This window comes from Centropristis striata, chromosome 9 (assembly GCF_030273125.1).
Source record: "Centropristis striata isolate RG_2023a ecotype Rhode Island chromosome 9, C.striata_1.0, whole genome shotgun sequence".
Lineage (NCBI taxonomy): Eukaryota > Metazoa > Chordata > Actinopteri > Perciformes > Serranidae > Centropristis > Centropristis striata.
The window spans coordinates 36,839,667-36,854,306 of record NC_081525.1 but is presented as its reverse complement, the minus strand read 5'-3'; the positions used below and the strand labels follow the sequence as shown (position 1 = coordinate 36,854,306).

The window sequence follows — 14,640 nt, the reverse complement described above, 5'->3', positions numbered from 1 at the left end:
TGGTCGGAGGGGAAGAGGCGGGGCCGCGCCTGATTGACGCAGCCCGCAGCCAATGAGAACGCGTCATTTGCCTTAAGGTGAGCCTTGTCGTTTGCTGTCTTTAATTGCTGCGATATCAATAAGCGTAATTTAATGAAGATTATTGAATGGTTCCCCTGTTGATTCTGAACTAAGTAGCGTTGATGAACTATCCTGGTAATTAGCCAAAATTGTTTTTCTAAATTATGTTTTCCAATAAGAGAAAATGATATAGATTCAAGAGTTAAGATGTTCATTTTCATTCCAGTAATACAATAAGCCTATATGGCCTATATGATATTTGTGCTGGCAAGCTATATATATATATATATATATATATATATATATATATATATATATATATATATATATATATATATATATATAGCTTACTAGAGAATGACATTTGTATATACCTTACAAAAGAATGATGATATGATATAAGATGTTTTGCTGATTTGAGATTAAGATAAAGTTTATACTTTTTTGGTCCTCCGGTTTATTTCTATTTTATGTAACTAATAGTATTGCATTTATTAGACCAATATTTTTGATCAATCTGGAAATGCCACAAAATGAACAAAATTCAAGTATGGAAGACAACAACAACTTCCTACATAGTCCTTTAATAGCCAAGCAATAAATACAATATTTATAGTATCCACAAAAGTTACTATGGTTTATTTTAATTAGTGTAAGGTTAATATGCAACAGCCCCTAAAAATGAATTAACAGTTCCACCTTAAAAATGTGGACGTAACAGTAGCCAGTAGAGGGGATGGTCTCTCTCTCTCTCCCTCTCTCTCTCCCTCCAGTGGTGAAACTGTTGAGCAAAACTGTAATGTGTGTGTACATGTGTGTGTTTATAAAGTTGTTGAAGAATGGGTGAAATGAAAAGAGGTGCGGGTTGTAAGCTGATGTTCCTCAGCGGGTGTTAATGTTTTACAGTGGGCGGTTTAGTGGCACTTGAAGATATTTATCTCGACTCCACCATCAACAGTAACTTTAAAATTTGGGTAAGCCATTTTATTTGTGTTTGTTTTCAGTGTCAAATACGTTGCTGTGTTTACTGCTACGACTTGTTTTTGCAGAATGAATAGCGGCTTTCATAGCCCGCCTCATGCGCGTTTTTATTGTAGTGCAGCAGAAGTTAATAGTCAATGTTGTGGTATGTCTCATTTCTGTGTAAGTCAATTTAAAGGTCACTCTAGCTCATGTCACCAGTCGCAGGAAAGACAGGTGACCACAGCGTAACGGCCAAACACTTGTATCCCAAATAGTTTCCATAAATACCTCATTTAGCTGCATGCCTTAAAATAGTATGGAAGTAAATAGTGTCTGTCTCAGCCTGATTAAACATGCTCTAAAACTCAAGTCCATTTAAAAAAAGGCTGCATGTAAAATTACATAATAGGCCACTTGAGAAGCAGTGCCATTATATATTACAGGGTTGTAATCACGTAAATAGGCATTTCAGGTTTTTCCTGATCCTTAAATGTTGTGCAATTCGTCAGACTGTGTGGCAGATTATTTAAAGCGTCTTATGTTTCAGCACTGGTGCAGACTGAGTAGTGAACAAGGAATGTTAACATTACAAACATCTTGTCTTTTTGTAGTTTATGCTTCTGACTCAATGCTTGTGTTTCTGTTAGTAAGATGTGGGTGTAAACAGCTGTGCTGACATGACCTGAACCACAACACGGATAGTTTATATTAGGTCAAAGTGTCAATGAAAGAATCTAAAACAGATCAGACTTCTATCAACTATCCATGAATCATCAGTAAACCTGAAGCTGGTGTTTCTACATCAAGACTTGTTCCAGATGTAATGCCAAAGGAATAATAATTCTTAAGAAAGTAACTGTTGTTATCCATTTATGAAAAAAAAAATCGAAAAAGAGGTATTTTCATATGAAAGAACACAACTCATAAGACTTTGGTCTTTATGGCAAGTGGACAAATTCTTGTTTTGTTTTTTTATTCTGTGATTATTAATGGTCTCTGATATGGCAATTCTACATGGTCCAAGTGTTTGTACACAACTTTAAAGTCAAAACCGATTGAAAATATGCTTAAAGATGATATGTCAACTTCACTGAGGCTGGCCAAAAATACTGTCCCCAACTATGTCCTGAACTGTGACTTTTCACTACCAACCTGGAGATAAATGAGATTAGATTGATGCACTCTTCTGTGAACAAATAAATCCCAAAAACAAATATGGAGCTTGTCTCCAGATCAAAAGCCTTTTGGAAAAAGTCTCCTTTTTAGTTTAAAACAACCACTTTTGGTAACGCTTTATATTAAGGTCCTTGTAATAACCATTAAGCAACAAGTAATAAGGCCCCTTTAAGTCCTTACAAGATGCTTATTAACATTATTGTGTGTTTATAAGCTTATATAAGTGTTAATAATGGCATTACAAACACCCATGACCCACCAATTATGTCTTTGCCATGCCTTTATTAATCTTATTTTGTTTGCTTATTGCTATTAAAATATACTTTATTGCTCATCTATTATAAGTTAACTATAAGTTAACTATGCTTTTTGCAGCTACCGGATCTAAAGCGAGAACAATACCTTATTACTTGTTAATTAATGGTTATTAAGGACCTTATTATAAAGCGTTACCCCACTTTTTTTACACCACAAGAACACTTTCATTCAACAGTATTAAATGTTCCTGTTTCCTGTCCGTGTAGTTGTGAGTCATGACGTCGGAGGGGAAATGTGCAGACACCATGCAGGACCCTCTGTTCATTCAGGAGAGCGAGGAAGTGTACAGAAACCCCACTGAAGTGAAGATGAGTCAGATCGTGCTGCCGTGCCACGCCAACCACTGCGGAGAGCTGAGTGTTGGACAGCTGCTGAAGTGGATGGACTCCACAGCCTGTTTGTCTGGTAGGAAAACATCAGAAAGCCTCACACTTCTTACTTTTAAACTCTCACTAGTTCTTTTTAAATGTCAGCTTCACACATGTAACAGTTGCTATGATTAGGAAGGGTACGCAGACTTCTGCCAAGGCCGTGCCCTATCACAAAATGTTAACAAAAGTGAAAAATAATCAGTTATCCGCCTCTTGAATCAGATCTACTCTAAAATGTAAAGGGTTCTTCTTGCCACTAGGTTTGCTAAAAATTGGACCAGTATTTTCTTCATAACCCTGCAGACAAAGTCATGCAAATCCCACTTTTTACAATCACGTTAACTGCTTTTGTATACTATAATACTGTGCCTGAAATGATTGCCATATGTTATATTTTTGTAATGTTAAGTCCAATTTATGCCACTGATATAATGATAACATAATCCAATTATCGTGCAAGTACACCTGTTCAAAGAGCAATGAACTTTTATTTTTGAATTACATTTTATTTATAAAACCCTGAATCACAAATCACAGATTTGCCTCAAAGGACGCTACAGACTGTACAGGGTGCGACACATTTGTCCTTTGACAGAAAAACTCAACAATATATAGAATATATCTTTATTGTCTGTTCAACAGAGCAGAAATTTGTCTTTCGACACGGCTATAAAAATTCATGCAAAACACACAACAATTACATGAAGTGAGATAAAACAACAACACTTCAGTAAAAACACAACATCAATAAAAAGAATGACGTGGGGTACAGTGTTACCGGCCACTATTTAGTATAGCGACTGCAGATGGTAGAAATGACTTTTTATAAATGTTTTTATGGGCCAGTGGGGTTCTGTATCTTCTGCCTGATGGCAGCAGAGAGAAGGAGTGATGCAGAGGGTGAGTGACGTCATCAGTGATGAGGGTTGCTAAGAATTTTCACACAGGAATGTATAAAAATATTAACTTTGGTGCTGTGAAAACATGTGTAGGTGATGCCCTCTGGTCTTATAATAGTCGGTAAAACCCTGCTGTTTGTTGGGCATCATTTTTGGCTAAAGTGTTGGTGACAAACCAGCATGTAAACACAACGGGTGATATCGAGGTCAGCCAAAACAATCGTGGTCATGTCCATATGATGTCATACGATGAGTGGATATTGTAATGGTCGTGACAGGCTTACATAGGGCCTTTAAGTGGATGAAGTCTGTTTGATAGATTATTTGTGTATGCCTTTATACCTGCACATATTTACTCATTATAATCTTTGACTTTGCCTGATTTGCAGTATCTATGTGACTTGTGACTGAAATATTAGTGTAATTTCTCCTCTCAGCTGAGAGACATGCAGGCTGTTCCTGTATCACTGCATCTGTGGACGACATCCATTTTGAACACACCATAGGGTAAGGTATTAATGCTCTGCCGTGGTGTATCTCCAACTTCACATTATGATTAACAGGTCCAGATTGTGTTGATAGTGTCATCAGTGCTCTGTGTTGATAGTAAAGATAAGCGTCTGTTCCTTCCAGGGTGGGGAAGGTTGTCAACATCATTGCAAAGGTCAACAGAGCCTTCACGTCCAGTATGGAGGTTGGTGGTCATTTTTAACACAGTGAGCGGTCATTTTATTTCAGAAAAATCAAACGCATGTGGTGATTCTTGTCCTTTCAGGTGGGTATTTTGGTGAATTGTGAGGACCTTTACACTAACAAGCAGTGGAAGGTTTGCCATGCCTTCGCTACCTTTGTCGCCAGACGAACTGAAGCTGGAAAGGTAGGAACAGAAGAGCTGAAATATAGCTTAGGTTTCACTAAAACTACTTCAGCATCATGAGTTTGTTTATTGTTTATTGTTTATTGGATCCCCATTAGTTGTCACCATGGTGACAACTATTCTTCCTGGGGTCCCTAAAAAGCAAGACACATAACAGTAACATTCACATGCATCATGCATACGCAGTACAAGTATATACATACATAGTACAAGCACCTACACATACATACTCACACATATACACAGACACATTCAGAGATCAGTTCATTAAGAGCTGTCTCTGTACAAGTTTAAACACAAACAAAAAATACAAAATAAGGCATTCTGCAGCTTTACAGATATCAGTCAACTGAATTTAACCAAATTTTTTTTACTCAAAACTGTTTTTTTCAATTCCCTTCTAAATCCTGATTTCTTACACTTAAGTTTGTGTGTGTGTTATGTGTGCACAGGTACAGCTGAAGCAGGTGCTGCCTCGCACACAAATGGAGCAGATGGAGTACAGCCTGGCAGCAGAGCGGAGGAGGATGAGGCTCATCCACGCTGAGATCATTACAGACCTACTGAGCAGCAGCACAGCTCAACTGGGTACAGGCTGTAGACACAGGGCTTTATAACATGGCGCCACTGCACACATGCTCCATTTCAAATCTGATTGATTAAAGCTCTTTGTTTTCACGCTCTCACCAGGAGAATGCCAGGAGTACCAGGACTCTGTGCCGGCTGAGCGGACACGGGTGGAGAGTGTGGAGCTGGTGCTGCCGCCACATGCCAACCACCAAGTCAGCACCTTCGGGGGCCAGATCATGGCCTGGATGGAGAATGTAGCTACAATTGCAGCAAGGTGTGAAACTAGTGTTCCTCAGTTTATTTTGCGACATTTTAAAGGAATAGTGTGGCATTTTTTTATATAGACGTGTATTTATTGAGTTTTAACAGTTTACAAAAATGACATTTTAATACATTTGACAAAGCATCAAAGTCAAACTATAAAGGAATCCACTCCCCCCACCCCAAAGGAAAAATAAATACTTAAAGAAAAGAAATAACAGAACTAATAATAATAGTAATAGAAAATAAAAATAAAAAAGTGGGTAACGACATTACATATTCATATACAGCTAGCAACACGTGGTTAAGATATCAACCATTAGGGACAACATCACCTTCAGGTTTCCAAAGTTTCCTCAATTTCACAGTTCTCCAAGAATGCAAGAAAGGGATTCCAAATCTCTTTAAATTTGTCAGATTTCTTTTTCAATGTATATGTTAACTTTTCAAGGACAAGACATGCTGATAGTTCTTTGAGCCAGCAACCAACAGAAGGGCTTTTGACATCTTTCCAACAGAGAGAAATAGTGTGGCATTTTGAGCAAAAATGCTTAATCACTTTCTTGCTGCGCTAGACGAGAAGATCAAAATCACTCATATCTGGCGTAGCTCTTGCACACAAAGCTCTACTACATTTACATTTACATGTAGTCATTTAGCAGACGATTTTATCCAAAGCGACTTACAGGAAGAATAAAAGCAAACAATCAAGGTATAGTGCCATAAGAGCTATTAGTGCATCAATAAGTGCTAGTGACAATTCTTTGAGGAGGAGAATTATTGTGTGGTGCTAGGAGAACTACATTGTATATTATTTTAACTTACTGTTAACTTACTGTTTGTCAATTCACATAGACATAGAATGCTGTTTCTTTGAACATCGCTCTCATTTCAGTGTAGACGTTACTTTGCATTCAAGACATGTACCCAATAACTTTAACGAGAGCCGTATCGATCCTGTCATCTTACTCTCCGCAATAAAATAAATTAAACATATTCGTAGTAATTCCTAACAAATTCTTGCTTGCTGAAGCTATTTGTAAGGCAAAACACAAGACAAACTACAAACACCAATCCTTTTTCTTTCTCTTAATCTTGGATTTAGTCGCTTGTGTAACGCTCACCCAACCTTGAGGAGCATCGACATGTTCCATTTCCGCGGCCCGTCTCACATCGGTGACCGACTGGTGCTGAAAGCTATTGTTAACAATGCTTTCAAGCACAGGTGAGTCTACACATAATGAAGCAAATACAAGCACAAAGCTAGTGACTCATAAAGCTTTATAATGTATCTCTTTAAGTTAAACACATAAAGTCTAAGTGTGTTTTTACTGCACATCTTTGTCTGAACCCCCACGCCTGCTTTCACTGCGTGCTCCAGCATGGAGGTGGGAGTGTGTGCTGAGGCCTACCAGGGTGGAGAACCTCTGCGCCATATAAATAGTGCCTTTATGACCTTTGAGGTGCTGGACAGTGACAGGAAGCCGCACACGCTGCCACGGATACGACCTGAGCCTGTGGTGAGTTTTATTTGAGTCCTGTTGCTGCCTGAGAGCTTGTAATGTATGGTAAAATATACAGTTGAGCTGAAAAAAAGCTCAATTTCAGTACCAGGTTTACAAAGAAAGCAAGCATTCTTCAGTGAGGATTTCAACATTGCATTTTTCTGTGTTTTACAGGACGGTAATAGAAGATATCAAGAAGCTATTGCCAGGAAGAAGATACGCCTTGATAGGTTCGTATCTCCTTCTAACATCTGATTGTTCTTTGTACAGCCTGCTGATTTATCAAAGGGCTGACATTGCTTATTAGATATAAGTATACTATTGTTACTGTTAAAGTTGCTTCATATGCTCCAGCGCAGTCTCAATCTGCAGGACCTTATTACGCTCACATCCTTTAAAAAACTCTTGAGAGATCTGGAAGCAGACTCGTATCGCCTTTGCACTTGTTTTTTATGATGTCATGATCTTGTGCTGTCCATGCCTATCTTACTGTGTTGTCTGGCTTGCTTGTATTTTACTGTACGTCCATGTTGTATTGTCTGTTCTGTCATGATGCACTGTCTGTCTTATTGTTGCAACTTTTAACCCTGCTGCTGTCTTGGCCAGGCTTCCCCTGAAAAAGAGGTCTTTGTGTCTCAGTGGGACCGACCTGGTTAAATAAAGGTTAAATAAAAAAAAAATAAAAAAAATATTCATTTTCTGAATCACCATTCTGTCAGCTGATCCCTTTTTAAAAAATAATACTTATTACACTAGGAAAAGTAGGTTATGAGCCTTCAGTGGCTCTTGGTCAGGTTGAATCTCTATGAATGGATAGATGCATATGCTGCAGGATCTGTAGGCATTTAGATAAGATTTCGGTATGGTCATGTTGAGAACAAAAGAGGCAGAATGCATTTATATGCATACGTATGCAAATATGTTGATAGGAATTAGCAAAAAATACTGTAAAAGGTATCAGTGAAGTTGCCAATCAGACTGTAAACACTGACCGGTGAATAGAAGAGAAAGTTTTGTTGAGATATTTGTTATCCTGATATCAAGTCAAGTACTGTACTTAAGTACAGTCTTGAGGTACTTCTACTTTACTTGGGTATTTCCATTTTATGTAACTTAGTAATTCTACTCCGCTACATTTTGAGGCAAATATTGTACTTTTTACTCCACTACAATAACAGCTATAGGTTTTTTTCAGGCGAAGATTTAACATGAAAAATATTAGCAATTTAAAATGATTAGACATTTATTTTAATTAAACCTCATAACAGTATATTAAGTAGTTCACATTAGCCATATCTTTCCAAATATAACACTGCTTACATAAATGCATCAATACAAATAATCTAATAATATGTTTAGAATATATATAATAATCTAAGTGGGTCCATTCTGCATAATGAGTACTTTTACTTTTGATAATTTAAGTACATTTTGATGCTGATAATTTTGTACTTTTACTTGAATAAATGTTAATTATTGTGTGTTATTAGTACTTTTGCTTAAGAAAGGGATCTGAATACTTTTTCCAACACTGTCCAAGGGGTGGAATCGTTATCAGACCAATACCTGATGGGCTTTGAGACTGTGTTAGACTTGATTCAACATGAATCATAAAAAATAAAAAAATCAACAACAAATGCATTGAAAAAGACATGATAGGTCATGATGGCAGTATAAAGAATACTGTATAAAGTAATACAGAAACAGTGTTTTCATTTCTGTTTGTCCAGTGTTGTGCTGCTGAATTCATTGTATACAATACTCTGCAGCAACACATGACTTGCTGGCAGAGCAGCATATCACAGCTGAGCAGACTTTGGTGCGGAGAGTCTGTCAGGCATAATAAGTTCATTGTTCAACTGTAAAATACCCGCCCTGCAGCATAACCTTTATTCCACTATTTGATAACCAAATCTGCTGGCTCATTGGTTCTCAGATCTTTCTTTTGTCCCTGAATGTAAATCATTGTGGCCTACATGTTTACAGGAAATACATTATCTCCTGCAAGCAAACTGAAGTGCCTGTCTCTGTGCCCTGGGATCCAAGTAACCAGGTATTGCAATTTCTAGCAAACAGAAGCACACATGCTTAGGGAGGCTTATTAGATATTGCCACTGGATTCAAGGCTTCAGACAGACCTTTGTTTTCTTTTTTAGATGTACCTGAGCTACAATAATGTATCGGCCCTGAAACTAATGGATACCAGGAACAACTGGGTATTAACTTCTGAGAAAAACAAGGTCAGTATTGTTTTTATTGTGGTGCAGGATATAGTGTGTTAAATGGTTACAGCTGTTGTAATTCCACCCAGGCATCCTGATCTGTATTATTTTGGACAAGTTGCACAGTCACAGTGGCCCATATTGCTTTAATTAAACGGCGGAATAATGCAGAATAAGTCAGAAAAGCTGAAACTTTAAACTTATTCTCTACCCCGCTCCAAAAGCAATTAGCATTAGAGACATAGAGAATAACAGCTGGATATAGCCACCCTCAAAAGATGGATAATTACCATATGTATAATCTCTCATACACCTACCAGTTAATGTGGCAGTTTTGACAGCAGTCAAATGTCTGCACGTTAGAATAACTGGAACGAACCCTATTTATAGACATAGAGCCCACCTCCTCTGTGTGAATGTACTCCTTTCTTAGGTCAGACTGTACACACTGGAGGAAAACCACATGCTGTGTTTCAAGGTGGAGATGCACGTCAGCGTACCAGCAGAGCAGACGTTCCACTTACTGTCAGACCTGAGGAGGAGAAAGGAGTGGGACCGACATTATGAGTCAGTATGAGAAGCGTCATCCGGTGCACAGAAATCTACAATTTATTCAACTACTGCTGTTGTTATTCCAGGTTTCTTGTTGTCAACAAATCACATAAAACACTCAAAATAAGGCCCTCACAAATATACAGGTTCATTAAAAGAAAACAGCAGGAAATAAAGTGTTGTGCTGTGCTGCATTCATAGGGCAGGGGTTGCCAAATTTTGCCATGCAAAGGACCCGCATATAGCATTAGCCTCTGGCGGTGACCCCCCTGTTGCCAGTTTCATTAAAATGATGTGTACATTATGCACTGCAAAAAAGCCAACTTGTATTTTTTGGCCTAAAACAGTGTAAGTTGGTAAAACTTGGAAATATAAATTATTGACATTTAGGGCAATAATGTAAGTTAGCACAACAAAGGAAGCCAGTTGTCTGCTCAAAAACAAGTTTGTGAGTTGTTGGGTTATCTTTAAGTTGGGGTTCACAACAAGGGACAATAGTTCTGCTAATTCGGTCATTAGCGAAAGCTAGCGGCTAACTGATGCTAGCGGCTAACTTATGCTGACATCATTTTTAAATATTTGACCACGCCCGGCCTGGCCCATCGTGGTCTGCTATCCTCACTCTAACTTGTTGACAGACCAGCCTTATCCTGTAAATGCTTCAGTTGTATTATTTTAATATAGCAACCAGCAGTGGATGAAGAAGTATCCAGATCCCTTACTAATAAATAAAATAATAGTACTAATACCTTACTACGAAATTACTCCACTTCAAGCAAAAGTCCTGCATTCAAAATTCACTTCAGTAAAAATGTACAAAAGTATCAGCATCAAAATGAAATAAAAGTATAAAAAGTAAAAGTACTCAATACTCAGATTATTTTATATATTCTAAATATATTTTTGTATTATTATTATTATTGATTGTTTATGTAAGCAGCGTTTTACTGTTGTCCAGATAGAGCTAATTAATACTAGTCAATATACTGTTATGTGGTTCAACTTATAAACATGCGTAATCATTTTAAATTGATCATATTTTTCATGTTACATTTGACCTGAAAAGTAACACCCAAGCAAACACAAGGGTAACAGAAGATGCCATGATATTTTTGCATGAAATATAAACTATTTGTGCAGTACATTGGCAAAATGAATTCAAATAGTTAATAGCGACTGCAGTTTTAATTCTACATCTTTAATATGTGCATTTTATCACATGCCCTTTACTTTGTGGCCTCTGCAGGGAGTGTGAGTTGATCAACCAAGCCGATGAGGAAGACACCCTTTATCGTGTGGCTACACCGTCCGTCAGTAAAGGGGGCAAAGGCCAGGACTTTATCTTGCTGGCGTCCAGGAGGAAACCATGTGACGCCAGGTGTTGTAACATATAAATAATAAACAACACTAAGAAATAACTCTGCTCATGTCATTTCACATTCTATTTATCATTTCACTGCTATATGCTTTTCATTTTGACTATCGCATATGTTTCTTGATTCCCTCTTTCTACCTTATATTATATTTTTATGCAACCAGTTATTGCATTACTGCCTCCCGCTCGCTCTTTCATAAAGTCTCATGATGCTATCCTTATTTGTCCCTCTCAGGGACCCATATCTGATCGCTCTGCGTTCTGTCACTTTGCCTACTCACCCCCCCACTGAGGACTACACCAGGGGGGAGGTGCTGTGTGCTGGCTTCACAATCTGGGAAGAGTCCAGCACCGTCACCAAGGTTGGCCAAATGAGAAGGGCACACAGTTCAGCACGTGCACTTGCTATGAGCACATTTCTGCACCGTAACACGAACGAGTCACAGCTGCAAAACTCAACTAAACTACAAGATGCAGTGGTTTACTGCTCCTGATGTAACCTGATGCATTTTGTTTCAGATCACCTACTACAACCAGGCCACACCAGGTGTTCTCCCCTACATCTCCACAGACATCGCCGGCCTCTCCTCCAGCTTTTCTAGCACTTTCTCTGCCTGTAGTCACTTCCTGGAGGAAAACAAGGACAGCCTGGCTGCTCTGCCACCCTCTGTACTGTGACACATTAGTGCTGCCGTGGACCTCCTACAAGAGGAGCAGGAGCATTAGTAGGAAGGATAAGGATCCCCGTTTTTGACCCATTTCACCTCTGTTGTGGGAACCTGGTCTCACAGGAATCCGTGAAATAGCCACGGATTCGCTTAACTCAAAATCCGTGGAATAGCCACGGAATCACTCAAATTTCCGTGAAACTGACACGGATTTGCTACAATGCAAGTTAATGGCATATGTCAATGTCATATCCCGTGGCTATTACATGGATATTTTTTCCTATTGGTTTGTTCCAAGTCACGTGACTTTCAAGGTCCCGACGGTCAGAACAAAAAACATGGCGGACAGTTCTCTCATTTTTTGTTAAAAAATCACTATTTTGACTTAGTTTCTGCATAAAAATGGATTTTGATCACATTTCTAGCGAGAAATATATGTTTTATTTTCTAAATATTCACTCAGTGAATGTACATAATCACTTTGTATGTTGGAATAGCCACGGGATATGACTGTCATTAACTTGCATTGTAGTGAAATCCGTGTCAGTTTCACGGAAATTTGAGTGATTCCGTGGCTATTCCACGGATTTTGAGTTAAGCGAATCCGTGGCTATTTCACGGATTCCTGTGAGACCATGTTGGTTGTGGAGGTGCACTTAGTTGAATGTAAGTTAACCTCTTTGCATTGGATTTGTAGTTTCTTTCAAGTCTTTAAACCTCACTTCTCACTTTTGATAATGAGAGAATTCTCTTTAATAATGATAAAGAAATATCAGTTTTTAAAGAACATGTTTCTGTTTTTTAGTGAGATAAAAAAAGGTAAAGTTTGGATTTATTGAAGTGGTTCTATGAAGTAAGCCCCCAGTTTGAAGGAGCAGGCAGGAGTGTCTGCACAGAAGCTAAGCAATGTGCTGCTGTGAACTGGGCCAGCAGCTAAATGTATTTTTGCCACCTAAAAACATGGCCAAGTTTTGCTGTATTTAGAATATTTCCACCACTTTACTTAGTCCTCAGACAACCCTGTTTAAATGAATGTAGGGGAGATTGAAGCCACTAGAAACTTGGATAAAAACAGTGATTTTACCTTGCTGCCAAGAAATTTGTAGTGTTCTACCACATCCTCAATCGTTTAGTTTGTGTGACTTTGGTGTTTTTAAAAAAATAGTTGGGATTCACCAACTTCACACGATAACACCAACCGATCGAGGCAGTGGTAGAACAGCTACTCAGGTGTTCTTTGAGGTTAAAATTAGCGTTTTTATCAAGTCTGTTTGAAGAGAGCATAGAGTGACTTCAGTTCCTCTTAGGTACACTTAAATAGGGCAAGTCAAAACTGGGAAAATATTCTAGATATAGCGTAGACTTAAATTGATATAGATTTTTTAGGTGGTTTAGGCCTTCAGCATCACTTAGCTTCTGGATCCTCACAAAACCCCACTTAAAAAAATCCAAACTATCCCTTTAATAGGTATGAAGTAAGAGTTCACATTGTTTCTGAGCCTCTCTTGAAGTTTTATTAGAGCTAATATATTATGGAAAACCCTCTGTGGTTACTAATTTTATAGATCAATAAATCATATTTTGGTATGTAAGTATTTAACACAATCTAAGTGGTTTGTTATCTTGAGACAGCCTTGTTTTTAATGTTATTGCCAGTATTTTAGTCTGAGCTGTTCAAGATGTTTCAATCAGCCTCTTTTGTTATTGTTTTATTTTCTACCTCCTAAATAACATTTTTAAACTATTTGATTTTACTACACGTGTAATGATGCTGCTTTATTTTAACACAAGATGTATAGTTTTGGAGGACAACTCTTGCACTGATTGTATGATATGTTGACATTCAATGGCCAAGCATCTCACATGTCAAACTGTCTTGATTTGAACTGAAACAATAAACACATTAGACCAGTGGATTAGACTCATTTGAGCTGTCGTGTCGGTATTTACCTCCCTCGCCCTGCATTTCTAGCATTCCTCAACCATTTTTTATGAAGAAAAAAAAAGAAAGAAAACACAGCTGTATCTGTATCCAACTGCAACTTGTGCTATTAATGGTGTAAAAGTTGCATTTACTGGCAGAGGGGTGCCATGAGTCTAAGTGAACCAGAAAGCCTCTGACTGGGGTTTAAAGGTGTTTGAAGCCCTGTTTGCTTTCCAGGTATTATTCCATGATCATAGATAGATAGATAGATAGATAGATAGATAGATAGATAGATAGATAGATAGATAGATAGATAGATAGATAGATAGATAGATAGATAGATAGATAGATAGATAGATAGATAGATAGATAGATAGATAGATAGATAGATAGATAGATAGATAGATAGATAGATAGATAGATAGATAGATAGATAGATAGATAGATAGATAGACTTTATTTATCCCAAGCTGGGAAATTACAGTGTAGCAGCAGCATTACACACAGAGACAATGACAACACAATTAAATAAAAAGAACAACCTAGGCATACTTCAAGCAATAAAATATAAAAATACAATAAAAATACGATAAAATGTAAAGTGTCTAAAGAAGGAGTAGAATAGAATTCCAGTGCAGAATAAATATGAATATACAGTATAAAAATGTTGGTCCTATGAAACAAATAAGGTGCAATGAACAGTGTGCATAAAGAACACATAAAGTGCATACATAGTATGTAATGAACCAGACTATTATTTGTTATTGTACAGTGCGATGGCATGTGGAAGGAAAGATTTTTTATATATCATCCTGTTATGATCTCACTGCTTCTGCAAAAACTAGGAAAAGCCTAAACTAATGCATCTGCGATGAAACATTGTATCGTATCGTGTATGT

General features: G+C 37.7%; 1 protein-coding gene across 1 annotated transcript; it reads left to right on the top strand.

Moving 5' to 3' along the window:
• Positions 1–896: 896 nt before the first annotated feature.
• acot11b (acyl-CoA thioesterase 11b) lies at positions 897–11,935 on the top strand. Its single transcript, XM_059340629.1, has 16 exons — positions 897–1,034; positions 2,724–2,922; positions 4,225–4,294; positions 4,421–4,481; positions 4,563–4,664; positions 5,117–5,252; positions 5,355–5,508; positions 6,601–6,720; positions 6,877–7,015; positions 7,175–7,230; positions 8,987–9,053; positions 9,157–9,240; positions 9,656–9,789; positions 11,021–11,152; positions 11,385–11,511; positions 11,669–11,935. The coding sequence occupies exons 2-16, from the start codon at positions 2,733–2,735 to the stop codon at positions 11,825–11,827; spliced, it is 1,731 nt and encodes a 576-aa protein (XP_059196612.1). The 5' UTR covers positions 897–1,034; positions 2,724–2,732; the 3' UTR covers positions 11,828–11,935.
• The last annotated feature ends 2,705 nt before the right edge of the window (positions 11,936–14,640 follow it).